This window comes from Toxotes jaculatrix, chromosome 8, assembly GCF_017976425.1.
Source record: "Toxotes jaculatrix isolate fToxJac2 chromosome 8, fToxJac2.pri, whole genome shotgun sequence".
Taxonomy (NCBI): Eukaryota; Metazoa; Chordata; class Actinopteri; family Toxotidae; genus Toxotes; species Toxotes jaculatrix.
In genome coordinates this window covers 10,906,872-10,923,313 of record NC_054401.1, presented here as the reverse complement: position 1 = coordinate 10,923,313, position 16,442 = coordinate 10,906,872, and the positions used below count along the sequence as shown (strand labels likewise).

General features: G+C 40.1%; 1 protein-coding gene across 1 annotated transcript; it reads left to right on the top strand.

Annotated features, from left to right (window-relative positions):
• The first annotated feature begins 325 nt into the window (after positions 1 to 325).
• cers2b (ceramide synthase 2b) lies at positions 326 to 16,215 on the top strand. The gene is made up of 11 exons (XM_041044977.1): positions 326 to 760; positions 7,667 to 7,840; positions 8,774 to 8,891; positions 8,987 to 9,105; positions 10,872 to 10,929; positions 11,176 to 11,226; positions 12,234 to 12,326; positions 12,828 to 12,956; positions 13,426 to 13,532; positions 13,638 to 13,791; positions 14,257 to 16,215. The coding sequence occupies exons 2-11, from the start codon at positions 7,668 to 7,670 to the stop codon at positions 14,410 to 14,412; spliced, it is 1,158 nt and encodes a 385-aa protein (XP_040900911.1). The 5' UTR covers positions 326 to 760; position 7,667; the 3' UTR covers positions 14,413 to 16,215.
• The last annotated feature ends 227 nt before the right edge of the window (positions 16,216 to 16,442 follow it).

Genomic DNA, 16,442 nt, shown 5'->3' with positions numbered 1-16,442 from the left:
TCAGAGCTGAGGGGGCGAAAGCTGTGGCTCGTGTGGAAGACATGAAACGCACAGCCGAGAAAAAAAAACGTACTTTTATCATTCAATAAAAAACGTAAAATTGCAGAAAATGTTGGGCTAAAAATAAGACAAAGAAAGAAAGAAACAGGGGTTAAGCTTCTTCCCAACCGGAAACAAAACGCGGATGTGTGTGTGTGTGTGTGTGTGTGTGTGTCAGCCAAATGCTCTCTCATGTGCTTGGACGTCATCTGCGTCCCTCCCTCTCCGTTATCCCCTCACTCCTCCCTCTATGTGCTTCTCTCAGTCCTCTCTCCTGCAGGCCAGACCTCCGCCTCTGCCCGGCCAGACACCCACATAGACCCCGCCGACTCCCGGGACACACAGGAGGGGGAGAGATTAGCTGGGACACGACGAGAGGGTGAAAATAGCCTGAACATTTGCTGGGAGAAAAATTGCCGGTCGCATTGCAGCATCTCACATATTCTCCCGTTTTTTTTTTTTTGTTTTTATCCCCATTAATCGCTGCCTATAGAAAAAAACAAACTTTATACTCAATGGAAAGATGTAAAAATCAGTCCGGATACTAAACTTGGACACAAACTGCGCCCTTCTCAGCACAAACAGCGGGCTGGGCACCCTCAACAGGACCGTTAGGTTTTTAGCTAGCTAGGTGGGACCCGGACCACTTTGTGGAAAAAGACCAAATAAAAGACACCAGAAAGCCGCATTTTTCGCCTCAGTTCGGAGGGAAAACACCAAAGTAAGTACCGTTTCACTTTCATGTTGGCAAGTACACGGTTTATGTGTGCGTGAGTGTGTTTGCGGCTCTCCGCATCCCCACCTCGCTCAGACGTCATTACGCATTCATGTACGGGTCGGTTAATTAGATGTAACGGGTTTGGGTTTTGACGGCTAAAACGCATAAATGGCGTCGTAGAGTTGTTGCCATTTTAAGTACGTTAATAACCGTTAATCTCTGTTGTCTGATATGAAGACACGAGGGCGGCCTGGCGCGTGGCTTAATGCTGGGTCTCTTTCCAAAGTTTGCTAACTAGCAGCAGATTATGCCACATTATCACTGTAACAACGCGTACTCTGGCCACAGACACAACGATATCCGGGGAAATACAACCGGTACGATTTGATATGTGATTTGCTTGGGACTCTTCCTTCTGGCATCACTGTGGTTTTCACCAATGGTGGAAAGTAACTGGACTCAAGTACTCAAAGTGGACTTTGAGTTCTTCTGTTTTATGCTGCTTGATACCTCTATTCCTCTACATTTCAGAGGGAAAGTATTGTTTACTCCACTATATTTATTAGTTATCTGTAGCAAATAATCACATTGGTAACACTTTATTTCACAGGCCGGTTATTACCCTGATAATTTTCTTTGAAATACCCTGGTAAAAACAGTGTGATTAGATAAAAATTACAGGGAAAACAGAAACCAAGGTCTGTTATCTCAGTTATTTCACTTAGAGATTGGTGAGCTGTCTTGAGTTTATACCTGGTTATTGACCTCCAGAAGAATGTTCTTTAAAGACCTCCTTCGTTAGTGGAAGCTTTGTTCTCCTTACATGTTGAGTTCTGCACTTGTCTGTAGACAAATTTTGCATTTTTGCATGTTCAGCTGACCCGCTGAGCACTGACTAAAAGATTATTACACAAACAATCAACTGGTACTGATAAACCGGAAGCAAACCAACTCACTTACCAGTTTTTCCTATAATTAGTCCCAAATTACATAGTTGTTTCTGGGGAACTTTGTAGGAATTCGTTAGGAAATCACAGAGCCACAAGAAAAGTGTTACCATTACTTTTAAGATTAAGATTTTAGATTAAAAAAACATTAGATAAAATGTCATTTATTGTTGAAGATTAAATAAACGTTTCCCATTTATTCCCACAACCTTTTCTGACTTACAAATAGGAGCAGTGTCAGGTTGGTGCCTCTTGACATGTTTCAGATGTTTATCAGATGTTAGCAGTTCCATCAACTCTTCATGTTGTTTCATTTAAACAAGTGTTTGAAGATGAGGCCCACAGAGGTAGACATATCGAATAATTCACAACAAAAAGACTAGAGACATGTCTAAAACAAGAATACAATTTTGTGCAGCAGAATTTTATTTTGTCTGCTTTTCTGCCCTGTTAAGTGCCTCATGTTCCCTCAGAGTTATGTTGTGACACTTTGGAGGGGCCTCTCCCCGAGGATGGGAACCACTGGACTAACTTGTGTAACTATAAATGCAGTTGTTTAACATTAGCTCCACCTTGACAAACTGCAACAGTAAAGTGCTGCCTATGCACCGATGCATCAGTATTAACAAAACTGTAATATATGAAAATATATCATCCAGTTTTGAGTACTTTTAAATACTCCAAGTACAGTCTGCTGTCAACATCTCTGGACTCTTAAGTAGAATTTTGGATGCAGGACTTACAGAGTGTTTTTACATGGTTGTGTTGGTGCTTTTATATATTACTAAAAGCCCTGAATATTTCTTTCACCTCTAGTCTACAGGTTCTTCTGCCACTTTCATTTAGAGTAGCCATTGGCTAGTAGTAGTTGGAAGCATTAAAGGTAGTATGAACACCACAGTGACAGCAAAGGCCTGGATATAAAAGATTTAGAGAGCAGGAATCTCATAAGTTGATATGACGTAGCTGTAAAGTCATTGACGTATAATGAAGTCCCCACAGGAACGTTATGGGAATAGCCTTGTTGTTTTGTTCAATTTTGTTTGTAATCATTTGAGAATTGTGTATGCCACCATGAGCATGCATTCATACTCAAACTTGCAAATCTGTGACATGATGATAGGCTGTAAATGCAAATAAAATACGTGTGCATGCCTTGATAAAAATATTTGTATCCAAGACAAACATCACGCTGATCTTTGGATCAAGTCTTATGAAAGCCTGACTGTAGTGCTGAAACAGTCATGCAATAAATTGGTTGATCGACAAAAAGAAAATTATTCGACAACAATTTTGATAACTGATTAATTAACTCAATCAAGAATTACAATCAGTGACTGTCCATTTGTTAAACTAACTGAAGGATTCATTAAGAGGAGAAACCCTCTTGTGACTCACAAACCCCTGAAAGTGGTAAAAAAGAACAGGTTTTATATGCTTTAGTTTTTGCTGCATCTCTCCCAAACCTGGACAGAAAATAACTTATGTCAATAATTACATCTTTTGCTCCTGTTCATTGAGTAATCAGTAATTCAGTTGAAGACAGGAATGTTGCCTTGACTTTCTTTGCACAGAGGCACCTCAGTGTTGTCAGTGTTTGATTATCATTACCCTGCAGGGCTTCAGTCAACAGAAAGAACAGGAGCAGAGAATCAGCATGACAATATTACCTTCACACCTCCTGAACCGGCCTATTTAAATCAGCATGCTGACTGATTAAATCTCCCCATCAATAATTCATCAGGGTCACAGATCAGTGTCAAAGGTCTTGAAATTGACTTTGTTGTGATCTCTATCTAAAGCACAGACTGACTGTCTGCCCCTGGGATAATTTGATGTTTTCTCCCTCTTACAGTATGTCCTTCTCTGCAATCTTTGTACTTCCTCTCTGTTCATGTACTTTGATTAAAAAAAAAAAAACAGCAACACAGTTGTTTTCTTTCAAACGGTTATCCCAAGGAACGTCTAAAATGTGAAGGATTTGTGTGACTCACCCTCAAAACCCTCTGGCTCAAAATGTCCAAGGCATGACCTGAGTTACAGCTAATCAGCCATGTGCACAAAGCATGCCAGCCTCCTGAACTGCCACCTCATCCCACAGTATGTGCATTGACAATTTCATGCTTTTTACTGTGAACTGTGGCTGCATGTTGAACCACAAGAAGTGAAGGATGTCAGTATAGAGGGTTGTCAAACTTAAAAACTACCTGAAAAATGACTCAAACAATTAGTAGCTTATCAGAATAGATTTTTCTCAATAGACTGATTGATTCAAGTTTAATCTATACCTTCATGGTACACAGAAAATCTTATTGATCAAATGTATTGAAGGTAATCTCTTAGAAAGGAAGGCTGGTGTACTTAAGTATTTTAAAGGCAGCAGAAGACTACTACAATGTCTGGTTTTGACTTTCAGGTTTATCAGTGAAATAGTCATTGCAGATAGATAATCTGAAGATTTTGTCCTCGGGCTCCTCCATCATATCAGCAGGGTACAGGGTACAGCATGACGGAGAGGTATATACAATATAGCAGTAGTACTAGTAATATATGGTCTCTATACCCAGTACCACGATACCCCTGTACCCAATATGCATTAGACCAGTGTGCCAGGAGTGGGTACGAGCGTCAATATCATAAATGACTTTCTGACACCAAAATGAGAACTTAGCTTAAATAAAATTAAGTCTAAGACACAGTAAGCACAACAATGAACTAATGATTGATGATTCTTTTTTCTGTGCTGGAGAAACATTTTAGTCAGTACCCAGAAAGTACTGAACTCAGCCCTAGTTAATTTAGTTGTAATTCATTCATAGGTACATCAGTTTGAATTCGTATTTGTGTGTGCACTTGTGTTTATTGTAGCTCTTAAGTGACAATAATCAGTCTGTACAACGCTGTACTGTAAACATAACTTAATATGAGCTACAGCAACATTCAAGGCCATGATTTAATTCAGAGCTGCTGATTTATCCATTTTCACTCCAGTCTTGTGATCTTTTGTGATATTAACATGTAGTCAATGTGCCATTCTGTCTGTGACTTATCAAACCCTCTGACCTGCAAACTCAGCTGTGACCTCTCGTATCATATAGTCTACAGCATACTCTGTCCAAGATGTCTGGTCTCCGTGTGTCTGTCTCTTGCTAACTTAAAAAAAAAATTGTGGTTTGAATGATTCAGCTGTCAGTGAGCAACTTAAGTATGGATGGATATGAGTAAATGGGTAGTTGTGCACACATGGATGGTATGTTATGAGTGACTCACAGTCAGAGCACATTACTACTGTCTCATGACTTACATTCCTCTAGTCGACTCAGTCTCCTATCATTCGGATAAACAAAGTATTGGTTGACTGTAAAACTCCATAAGATGCTATTCATCCATGGAGAGTGAATGGGGAAGCTGGGTCTCACCCTCAATATGGTGGCAGTGTGTTTACATTCTTCAGATCTTCCTGGGCTCTGTACCAGGCTCCAGTCTGGTCTGTTTAGGTTTTCCTTAGAGGGTTGCTTCCTTCATTTCTTTTTTCATTTTTTTTAGAAACTGCATTCTGGGTTTGTAAACTTAGGATTCAGGCAGAACAGAAAAGAAACATCAGTAACAGCTGGAGCTGGGCTCTGCCAGCCTGGAGCTTGATCTCTGTTTACAATCACCACATCCTTGTAATGTATATTCATAGTGAGGAAGACAGAAAGAGAGACACAGTCAGAGAACTTCCTTTCTCCCTCCCCTGCCAGAGGCATCCTTTATTTTTATTGGACCTTTGAAATGGTCAGAGTATGGTCATATGATCCTGCGGGCCAATGGAATGTGGTGTTAGGAAAGCTGTGGGGGGAAAAGTGCTTTAACATGCTGAACTCACTGGATGAGCTCAACAAGTAACCCTGAAAAAATCCTCTGGGATCCTAAATTTCCTCCACATGGCTAACTATTGTAGCAGCGCAAAATAGAAAGAATTTGAAAGAAAGTATTTCCTCCTTTGTCGTTTGTTTTTGGGTGTGTGTATGTTTGTATTTGGGAATGTGTGTGAGAGTGCGCTATGTTGAGCGTAATTATACCTGATACATTTATTAACAGTTTATGGTCAGTCAGTCGTTATTAAGGGAAATCATTTATTGCACAGTGATGTTAGCACAGACCACCTGTCTCCATTCCTCAGCGCTTCTGGCCTTTGAACCATCCGCATTTGTGTTCAGAAGCTTAGATTACACAGCTTCTTTATGGGGCCTGATATGCACACGCAAACATGCTGTTCAGCAGCGCTCACAAGATCTGGCTGGACACTCCTAGGAGAGAGAAATAAGATGGAAGTGGAAGAACTGGCAAAATAACTGGGAAAAGTATGTCACCCTTCCCATCCACCACCACCTGTGCTGAGGGAGGAGAAGGAGAGAGAGGGGAAGCCCAGTGCTTGGCCAGCCATGCTGTTGCAACAGGAAACGGGGGCCATGACTAACGTGACATGATGTGGAAAATAACCGACACACTCGGCCATGACACCATCTCATGGACAGTGTCAGAGGCTACAGCGAGCAGCAGTATGTTTGACCTTTAGGGTTGACTTAATGAAGGGTGGTCTTCCAGTGTCAAACATGAAGATCTGATCTGAATTAGCTGTATTTAAAGAACTAGTCAGGGTTTAAAACATAGATAAGGACACTGACAGATACGGCTGATTGAAAGTACCAGAAGTTGGCATGGAACAGTCAGATTTCTGAATCACATCATATAGGTATACGCAGGGAGGCAATTTGAATCCAGGGTGGAAATGGTGGTCTCTCTTTTGAAAACTGCAATACAGATGATATTAGGAGAATGTAAATATGTAGCATGGCTATTAAATGGCTAATTTAAAATCTTAAGGATTTTAAATTCAAGACACTTTTTAAGCTACTCAGGGTCCACTTTATAAAAATAGAGAATTTTCGCTATTTTTCTCAGCAAGTCAAGTACTAAGTCATTATTATCTAAAACTTCATCAAGGACTTATTATTTTTGTGAATCTTATTCATGAAGCAAACAGTCAGTGGAAAAAGTTTAGTAAGCGTTGTTTTACCACACCCTGCTTTTCTTCAGAAGAATGTTTATCAGTACGTTATTCCCAAAACGTAATTTGAACTGCATACTGATATTTTAAAGGTAGTCAAGGGAGGGAGAGCATTACACATGGCTTTGGCTCTCTGGGCCAAAGAGGGAATCCTTCTTGATTACTGGCAGGGAGCAGCAGGGTGGGGATGGGAGTGAAAGTGAAGCGGTTATATGGTTTTGGCATTTACAGCTGCAGTGGGCGGGAGGGGAGTTACAGTAGGTCTGCAAGGGGACTCCAGAGATGGATTGTGTGGGGGGTGCCCCCACGGCTTTGCACATGTGCCTGAATCGTGACTCACTTCCTTCAGACACTAGACACTCTCCCTTACCGCTGACTTTTTTACTCCCTTTCTCTGCCACTCCCTGAACTTAGTGGCAGCAATATTCATCTCTGCACTCTCTAAGTCAAAACCAACTCTCACAGCTGCTGTCAATTGGTGTTAAAAGCGTGAAGGAAAGGATTTGCTCAGTTGTTGGTCTGATTTCTCCTCCTTCACGTGGACCTCCTGAACACCCAGCATGCTGCATGTGCTCTGTTATATGCATTAGGAAAAACCTACAGGCAGGTTTCCAGTAAGAGGGAAAACGTTGGTACCATCATGTAATTCTTTTAATTACATGGCACCAAACATTTCCAATCAAAGACGTCTTCCCAGATACACAGCCAGGCCCGTATAGCAGGTACCTTTAAAGTTAGCCCCTACAGACTGCTTGTGTATTCAGATTGCAGGTGGAACCATGTATTCGGTTTTGTTTGGGTGTGGATTCTGCCTCTGCAACATGTGTATCTTAGGTTTTGAGTCTTTAGCTTTACAGCCTAATAAATGCATAAAAGTGGTGCTGACTGCTTGTGTGTCCTGTGTTGCAGGATGCTGTCAGAGCTGAGTGAGTGGTTCTGGCAGGAGCGGCTGTGGTTTCCGGAGGGCCTGGGCTGGGCTGACCTGGAGGATCGGGATGGACGAGTATACGCCAAAGCCCGCGACCTGTGGGTCGCGCTGCCAATGGCCCTCGTATTCCTCATTATTCGTCAAATCTTTGAGAGGTCCGTCCATTTTTTCATTCAGTCTTACCCAGTACCTGTGCTCCTTGTCTGTGTCTTTGGTTATTAATTCAGACTCTTGCTTCCTCTGCATTCACATATTTTTCCTTTTGTCCAATCTAACTCTTTTTTCCCCTTTTCTGTTGCTTTCACTTCCCTTTTCCTCCTTTAGCCCGGTCATCTCTTCCTGATCTTAGATTATTTTACTTCAGAATGCTGTTTTTATCTCTTGCTTTTATTTAATTTAGCAATTATTTAATTCTCCTTATGCTGTGCCCTGCTTTATAAAAAGTAAAGGTCTGCTCTTCCAAGTGATTTGTATTGTTTCTCAAACAATTGCAGTGTTCCTGTTTCCAATAGCTAATCTTCTGACAGTCCTTACAGAGTCCATGTTGTTTTTTTCTTCCTACTTCCCATCCAGCCATAGGGTGGCATAACTAAAGTAACCAAAAGTGGACTAACTGGAAACTTGAGTTCGATGACAAACAAACAGCACAAATAACATGAATCTGTTTAGAAACATGAGTGATACTTGTTGTTTTGTGGGTCATCAGGACAGATATTTTCAGAAGGCACTTCCTGAAAGAGCAACACTTTATTGAGACAAACATTCAACATGTGGCAGCAAGGCCCTTACCATGCTTCACTCCATGTAATTTTTGTATTAAACACTGTATACATCAACATTCTCGTTTACATCTATTAAACTATAATGTCTATAATAACATTTTATTGCCACGTTTTATATTAGCTTAATTTTTTTTCCAATTTGGTTTTGTCATTTCTCACAACAAAAAAGCTTTTTAGTGGTTTCACCCTTCACTGCATCCATGCTTCTTTGGTTTCTAACCTGTTCTTGGTTTTTGACTCTTCTTCACATAATTGTCTCCTCTTTTCATATCTGTTTGTGTCTCAACAACCTTTTTATAATTGCAGGACAGTGGCTACACCCCTGGCCTCTCTACTCGGGGTGAAAGAGACAGTACGGCTCAAAGCCCCTCATAACCCCACACTGGAGTCCTACTACTGTAATATTACCAAACACCCCAAACAGGTAAATATAAATATTTCAGAAAAGACAAAGCACCTTACTATGTGTGTTGCCAGGTAATTAAATACTTAAACCTGGCCTGTTTGTGTTGTACTCAGAGTTCAATAGCAAGTCTTTGCAAGCAGACTGGTTATTCAGAAAGACAAGTGCAGCGATGGTTCAGGAGACGGAGGAACCAGGACAGACCGAGTTTGCTCAAAAAATTTCGAGAAGCCAGGTAAACACACAAACACACTCTCTCTGACGTTTAAATATAAATGCTGTAGAGCTATAGATCAGGTTGAAACAGCTGTCCACCCTGGCGTTCCTCTGGCTATATGAGCACATTTCTGAGGGCAAAAGCAGCCCTCTATTTTTAACATGAACTCATTACAATGCCACTCTGCTGCAGCCATGCCTGTAGCCCCTACTCCTCTCATACACACACACACACACACAAATCCAAACATTCACACACTCATTAGTGCAGGGCCTCTGCAACAGGGGCTCTGTCACCACTGCTGGTTATTTTTACATGTGAGCAATTACTACAACAGAAGCAGAATTAAGACAACATGATAACCTGATAATACAGTGTTACTGTAGTTAATCTGGCAGGATTTGCACTGTGGCTACAGATGACACTTGAAATACAGTGCAAAAGACGTACTTATCTAGAAGGGTGCCATCAACAGCCTCACATAGCATGATACTCTTAGTGTCACCAGGACTGAAACACAGGCAAATACACAGTGATATGCATGTGGACGAACTCATTCATAGAGAATCTGTTAATGCATTATTCCACCCCGTGTGAAGGGTTGTATGTATAACTCCTCTGTAGTCACATGACTATCATGAACAGTCATTCATTTGTTTCACTGTCGTGGCCACTGTTCTTGTTTAGATCAACATCAACTTTTTACATGGCTAAAGGGTCAGTTCACCCAAAATAAAGAAGAGCTGAAATGGTTCGTCGATCAACATACTTTTATTTGACAAAATTAGTCAATAATTTAGCACCAATTTTTTATGTGATAATCAATATTTTTTTTAGTTCAGAGAAGAAAGGCAGAAATAAAAACCCTAGTGTAGGCTTCTCTTCAGGGAGAGGAAATTGTGACTGGTATTTTTTATTTTTAACTATTTTCTGATGTGTGGCAGTTTAATCGATAATAAAAATAACAGTTGCCACTCTAGCTCTGAGATAGATATCTAATAAAGTGAACAAATTAAACCAAAACTATCTACATGGCCAGACACCACTAAATAGAAGTGAAAATATTTATGAAATAAAATATTTTTTATAATTAGGTGAACTGACCCTTTAATCTGCAAGAAGTCAGTCAATCAGAGTTGTGTATGTGTTTCTGTGCCTGCTGTACGTTTGTGTGAAAATGTGAGAAAAGTTATATTTAAGTAACTTCGTGGACTGATGTGCATATGATGTGTGAAGATGTGCTTGTGACTGCATGTTTGTCACTCTGTGGTTATGGTGTGTCTTTCACTGCTTGTGTTACGACATTACTCTTCTGAATCAGTCTATTGTTTGTCTCCCACCCTTATTCTGTTCCCCACTGGTGTATTCCTCACGCTCTCACTGTCTCTTCTTTCTCTGTGTCCACCTTCTGTCTGTCTCTGCTCCAGTGTTTTTTGTATGAAATCCTCTTTCTACACCTGTATGAGAGGTTGCATTTAGAATGACCGCTCACTATCTCTGTTGAAGGATATTAACAGAAAGTATACTGTCTGACATCTCTCACTGTCTGCTAGGCTTTGAGTGTGTGTGTGCGTGTGTGTGTGTCCTGATTTGACATTCTCAGCGTAGCTCACCACATTTTTCCAGGCTGTTCACTCTGCCTAGTATTTCTCTCCAGCGTGCATTCTTGTGTTTGTGACTCTGTGTGCGATGCATTTATGTGTTTGCTGGTAGAAAATGTGTCTATTGTCTTTTCCCCATTGACTGAATAGATAGTGTATTTGTATGTGTGTGTTCTCTTGCAGTTGGAGATTTACCTTTTACCTTCTTGCTTTCATTGCTGGCCTGGCCGCCCTCATTGATGTGAGTACCAATGTTAACCTCAACCTTCGTCCGTCATCTCTTTATGTTCACAACCTCGTTCGTCACCTGTCCTCCCACCATAACTTGGTGGTGTCCATGGTCGGTCTTTTTTGCTGTGATAACCTCACCTTTCGCACTGTCAGAGGAGCGGCATTGACTCATTGCCATCCTGAGTCAGTTGATATAAATACACCTGTCGAGTTCTGCAGTTCTGCAGTCTCATTCGCATCTCATCTCTCCTTCCAGAAACCTTGGCTGTATGACCTGAAGGAGATGTGGCAAGGCTTCCCTGTGCTGGTACGTCTCGGGGATGTCTGTGTGCACTGAATGCACCAGAGTATCTACAGGTTTTGAAAAGTCTTAAAAAGCAATTCAGTTCCCTCATAAAAAAGCCGGAGGAGGTATGAAAAATCTGAAATCGGTGAAGGTTTTGAATAGTTTCTCTTGTCTACTGAAGGTTTTTTTTTTTGTTGGCTGTGGGGAGACGTCACACATCTTTAAACTACAAATTGGTGAATTGTGCACACAGGAGGCTGTTTAATCAGTTTTTGTGGAGTTTCAGTCAGCCATCAGACCTTTAGCAAAGACCGTGACTACTGACAGCTACAGCAGTTGGGAAGCTCTTTGACTCATTGTATGCAAGTGTTGATTTTAGCAAAAGCTTAAATTGATTCATTATTTTGTAGTTGGTTAATCCATGCATCAGTTATTTTCCACTTCTCTGGATCCAGGGCATGTTAAATGATTAATAATGTTACTAGGAACTATTGTTGCATACAGGAGGGAAGTACTGTTAAAAACACGTTACAAATCTCAATCAAAATTAATGTACTTTACTGACTGATGGCCATATTATCCCTGCTTTTCTGTCCTTTGACCAGCATGATTGTGAAGAAGGTATTAAATTGCTTTCTGTGTGGCATTAAAAAGAGTTAAATTTAATTTGGTGAACACTGCAGAACTCTTGATGTACAAATCCACAAGACACCCTCCAAAGACAGCGTTCCCCAGCTGAAGTGACCAGTTAATTAATTTAGATAATAGCCTTTAAGTCTTTTAAGCCAAAAAAAAGTTCCACCCTCTTTTCTTCTCTTCCTTCTGTGATAATCAGCTGAATATATTAGGGTTTCAGCAATACAAAACAAGCCATCTGAATGTGTCAACCTGGACTCTAATGTGTTGTGATTGACTGTTTTCTGACATTTTATAGACTAAACAATAAAGATCAAGAGAATAAATGGAAGATTAATCAATAATTCAAATAATGGTTAGTTGCAGCTCAAGATCTGTTTCCTCTCCTGCAGACTCTCCTGCCATCTCAGTATTGGTACTACATGATTGAGCTGGGTTTCTACAGCTCTCTGCTCTTCAGTGTGGCTTCTGATGTCAAACGCAAAGTGAGTGAATTTGACTTATGATGAGACGGAAGGAAAAGTAAATGCAAAAATTGATCAATAATTCTTACAGTTTTAAGCCTAAAGTCTCATTGAGAGTTTTTTTCCTTTTATGTGATGATTACATCATGATTTTCTTGTGTACAGGTAATCATGATTACATCATGATTACCTGTACACAAGAGAAAGACAGTCTGTTCTTACTATCAGATCAGTTTGACACCTGGCATGGGCTGTGGATGGACATTAGACTGTTGTTACACGTGTGTGCGAATGTGAGTGTTTGGACTTTGACTTTGCTGGGTCAGCCGAGTGCAGTGAGGAAAATCTTTCAAATGAGGCCCAAGGTGTTCCTCCAACACAGTGTTTTATCCTAGATACCCCTTAAGCAGGATTTACCACCATGAACACAGACCCACTCACAAATATACTGTATATTGTCAACAATTTCATTTTCCCAGCATAAGTAACACTTGTCCATTTGCCATATTTCCTTTTGTTTAGGACTTCAAGGAACAGATTGTCCACCATGTAGCAACCATCCTTCTCATAAGCTTCTCATGGTGTGTTAACTACATCCGTGCTGGAACTCTCATCATGCTAGTCCACGACTCCTCCGATTACCTCCTTGAGGTAAATGTCTCCACCTCTTTGAGTAATTAGTTTGAATTCACGGTATTTTGATTACTATACTTTGTTATGGAAACGTGCCTACAGTCACAAGCAGTGGGTAGACTGACATGTATTAGTTGTAGAATCTGTACAGCATACAAACAGGGCCAGTATAAATATTCACCATAACATATTTTTATGTTGTTGTCATATATCCCTACCAATAAAAGAAATGCTGTTAACACTCTTTATAGGCTGCTTCTCAGCTGAGATTTAAATTTTGGTCACATGCAGTTCATCAGAATCAGAATTCTGATGGCAGTACACTTATGATACGCTGCCACCTAGTGGTGGAAACTACACTCTGGTTGTCTTTGGTGGGATAGAGGCAAACAAACTACCATTTTCATTATTCAGACAAATGTATTACTCATGTATCTGCAGTTTTCCTATTAAAACAAAATGTCTTTTTTCCTTCTCTCTCTGGCAGTCTGCAAAGATGTTCAACTATGCTGGGTGGCGAAATGCCTGTAACTACATCTTCATTGTATTTGCTGCGATCTTCATCGTCACTCGTTTGGTCATCTTCCCCTTCTGGTACACACACGTTTTTAAATGTTTTATCGTAATTTACTGCTGGATGTTATTTTTCTGTGTGCTGCTCAGTTACCTTGTCCTTAATCTTAACTGTCTCTGTTGTAGGATTATTTACTGTACGTGGGTTTACCCAGTGACCATCTATGAACCCTTCTTTGGCTACTACTTCTTCAACGGCCTTTTGATGATTCTGCAGTGTCTACATATCTTCTGGGCTGTCCTCATCATACGCATAGCAATCCGCTTCCTCACCAACAATGTAAGCAAACATAAAGAAATCTACATTTGTAGATTACACCTTACAGCTTACACCTCAACTGTGGATGTACAGTTAAGGTGTAAGCTGTGATTGAGTTCTCAGTTGAGTTCAGTTTAGTGCTGAGCTGGTTGAGTACAGTGGGTTTTTAGGGGTTTTCACTGAAAACAGCTGTCTGCTGCTATGAGAGCAGTGATAGAGAACCATAATAGTAAAGCTGAGGATGGGACAGCTATACGCCTAACTCAAACTGACTATAAAGGTAAACAGGAGCAGCAAATTCAACTGATAACTGTATGTGGATTCATCACTACGAGCGACCCCTTTCACATTGTAGGTGGGCAGTTTGTGTTTGTACTGACACTGGCCAGAGCTCCACTACAGTCTGAGTGAAAGATCTCCTTGATTTATGACGTGTTTCTAAATGGCCTCTTTTCCTCACACCCTCTTTCTCTTATTCTCATTCAGGAAAAAGTGGACGATGAAAGGAGTGACAAAGATGAGACAGATGAATCAGAAGAAGATGAGGAAGGGGAGACAGAAGATAAGAAAGACATGAAGAAAAATGGACCAGTGCAGAATGGTCACACAGTCCACAACAACAACCACAGCAAGACAGAGTGAAAACAAACAAGTGTCAGGAAGTAGGAATGTGAGAAGGACTCATATCCCTCAGCAGGGGAGCAGGAGGGAGGGATGAAAAGAGAGAGCAAGAAGAAGGCAAAGTGGGGGCAAATCATTCCCTAAAACCAAGAACAGCAGGTATCCTGAGGAAATTTGACACTGTTACTTTTGCACGACACAAAAACACACTCACACACGTTCATTCGTACTTTTAGAGGGCACAGAGATCCAGCAGATGATATACACTACATTAAGTGGCAGGGCTTTTTTGCTTTGTCATTAGAGAAAAATGTATTGATTGTCGGTATGAGATGTCAGTTCCAAAACTTCAAAGAGACAGGGGAGAAAATGGAGAGGAGCAAAGTGTGGAGAGGACGCAGGAGTGGGTGACGCTGCTTCTACTTTAGCTTTCTTGTTCTAACTGTGTGCCTTAGAGCCAGCTATTTGCTGTTAAAATGCCAATTTCTAGCTTATATGCTTTAATCTTGTGTTGCTTTATATCGTTGTACCTTTTTTGTTTTGTACTAAAAGAGCAAAGGAGTGAACGTTTTATGAAAGTGAAACAATAGGGCATTTATTTCCCTAATTTTTCTGTCTATGCAATTACGTTTTTGTTCAGCTATTGCAACGTCTTTGCACAAACATACAGTGTCTCTTATATAATGTAAGAATTTGCAGTAGGACCGTGTGCCTCTGCTCTCCAATGCGGCCTGTGCTACCTATATAGTAGTCTGCCTTGTAAGGTTTAAAGAGTATAATATGTAGTTTAAATTTTTTAGATAAACAGCAAGAAAAATTACTTTCTTATTTGAATTCCAGTTTAGTTTTTAATCCAGCAAATGTCCAATTCCCTCTTCCAAAAGAAGTGTCTGACCTACAAAGGTGATCATTCTCAGTTCTCTGCTGTTTGAGCAGTCATTAATACCCAGAAATGAGTGTTACAGGGGGAATCGCAGCTTCCTGCTAGTTTTGGCTGAAGCAGTTTGATCCAGTTGAATGTTGAATCACACTGATGATGTCACCCAATGAAACCCCATAAAAACATTGCGAAGGTGGGTTGCTCTGTTGAAATGAAGGAGTTTTACTAAGCTGAATGGAACTGGACAGATTAACTATTTCCAAATTTTACAAACATTGGCCAGATTTCATCAGTTCACTGCCAAGGAGCCTGGGTTATATTTAATAACCTTGGTGACAGTTTAAGTGTTGATCTAAGTGAATGATTTTAGGTATGATTCTGTGTATGAAACGGGTTTACAGATATGTTCTTTGATTTTAAAAAAAATTTTTTTTTAAGAAATCTGGTTTTTGGAGATCCATGTTTCAGTTTTGAGATTTATGGGGAATTAATGAAATAATAAGTGTTGCAGTTTTGTTGATAAGCTTTAAAGTGTTTTTGTATGTCAAGTGCCTTATCTGTAATGAATGGAAAGCTCTCTCCTGTCCTCATGTCCTCTCCTTTTCTTTCCTGTCTCCACTTCACATCACAGATTCAGCTCGTAAGACTAGAACATCCTCCCTCCCCACCGCCTCATTCATCAATCAGTTTTTCTCCTCTTCTTTATAAATTACCCTCCTTTCAAACTCACCCTCATTCCTCCACATTTTTTTTTTTTTACTAACCAAGACCAACCAGCAACCTCTCTTCCTTGGTGATACAGAAGAAACAGCTGTGTCCTAATTACAGTGTTATTTTTTTCTTATTTTGTATTTTTTTTTTGTTTTGTTTTGTTTAATGATGCCTAAGTATTGTTATTAATAATAAAAGCAAAGATCATGAATCACAGTGACAACCATGTTAAGTTGTTTTCATTTGTTTATGCATCATGTCTGAAAACACACACAGTAAATAAAGTTTCTAAATTCCAACAAATGTCCACATAAAACATTAAACAATTAAACATGGTTGTGTACCTTGAAACTTCATCTGAAATAATGTAAAAATATGACTTTCCACAGTTAAAATACAGAAGCTTTAACAGGCCTTTAACAAGAGATCAGTCATCTTTTTAACTCTTATGGAGGTATTC

Excerpts from the sequence above, each read along its gene's own strand:
- cers2b (XM_041044977.1), top strand. The coding sequence starts at position 7,668 with ATGCTGTCAGAGCTGAGTGAGTGGTTCTGGCAGGAGCGGCTGTGGTTT. Across the intron at positions 7,841-8,773 it reads ATTCGTCAAATCTTTGAGAG|GACAGTGGCTACACCCCTGG; the intron begins GTCCGTCCATTT and ends TTATAATTGCAG. Across the intron at positions 13,533-13,637 it reads TTGGTCATCTTCCCCTTCTG|GATTATTTACTGTACGTGGG; the intron begins GTACACACACGT and ends TCTCTGTTGTAG.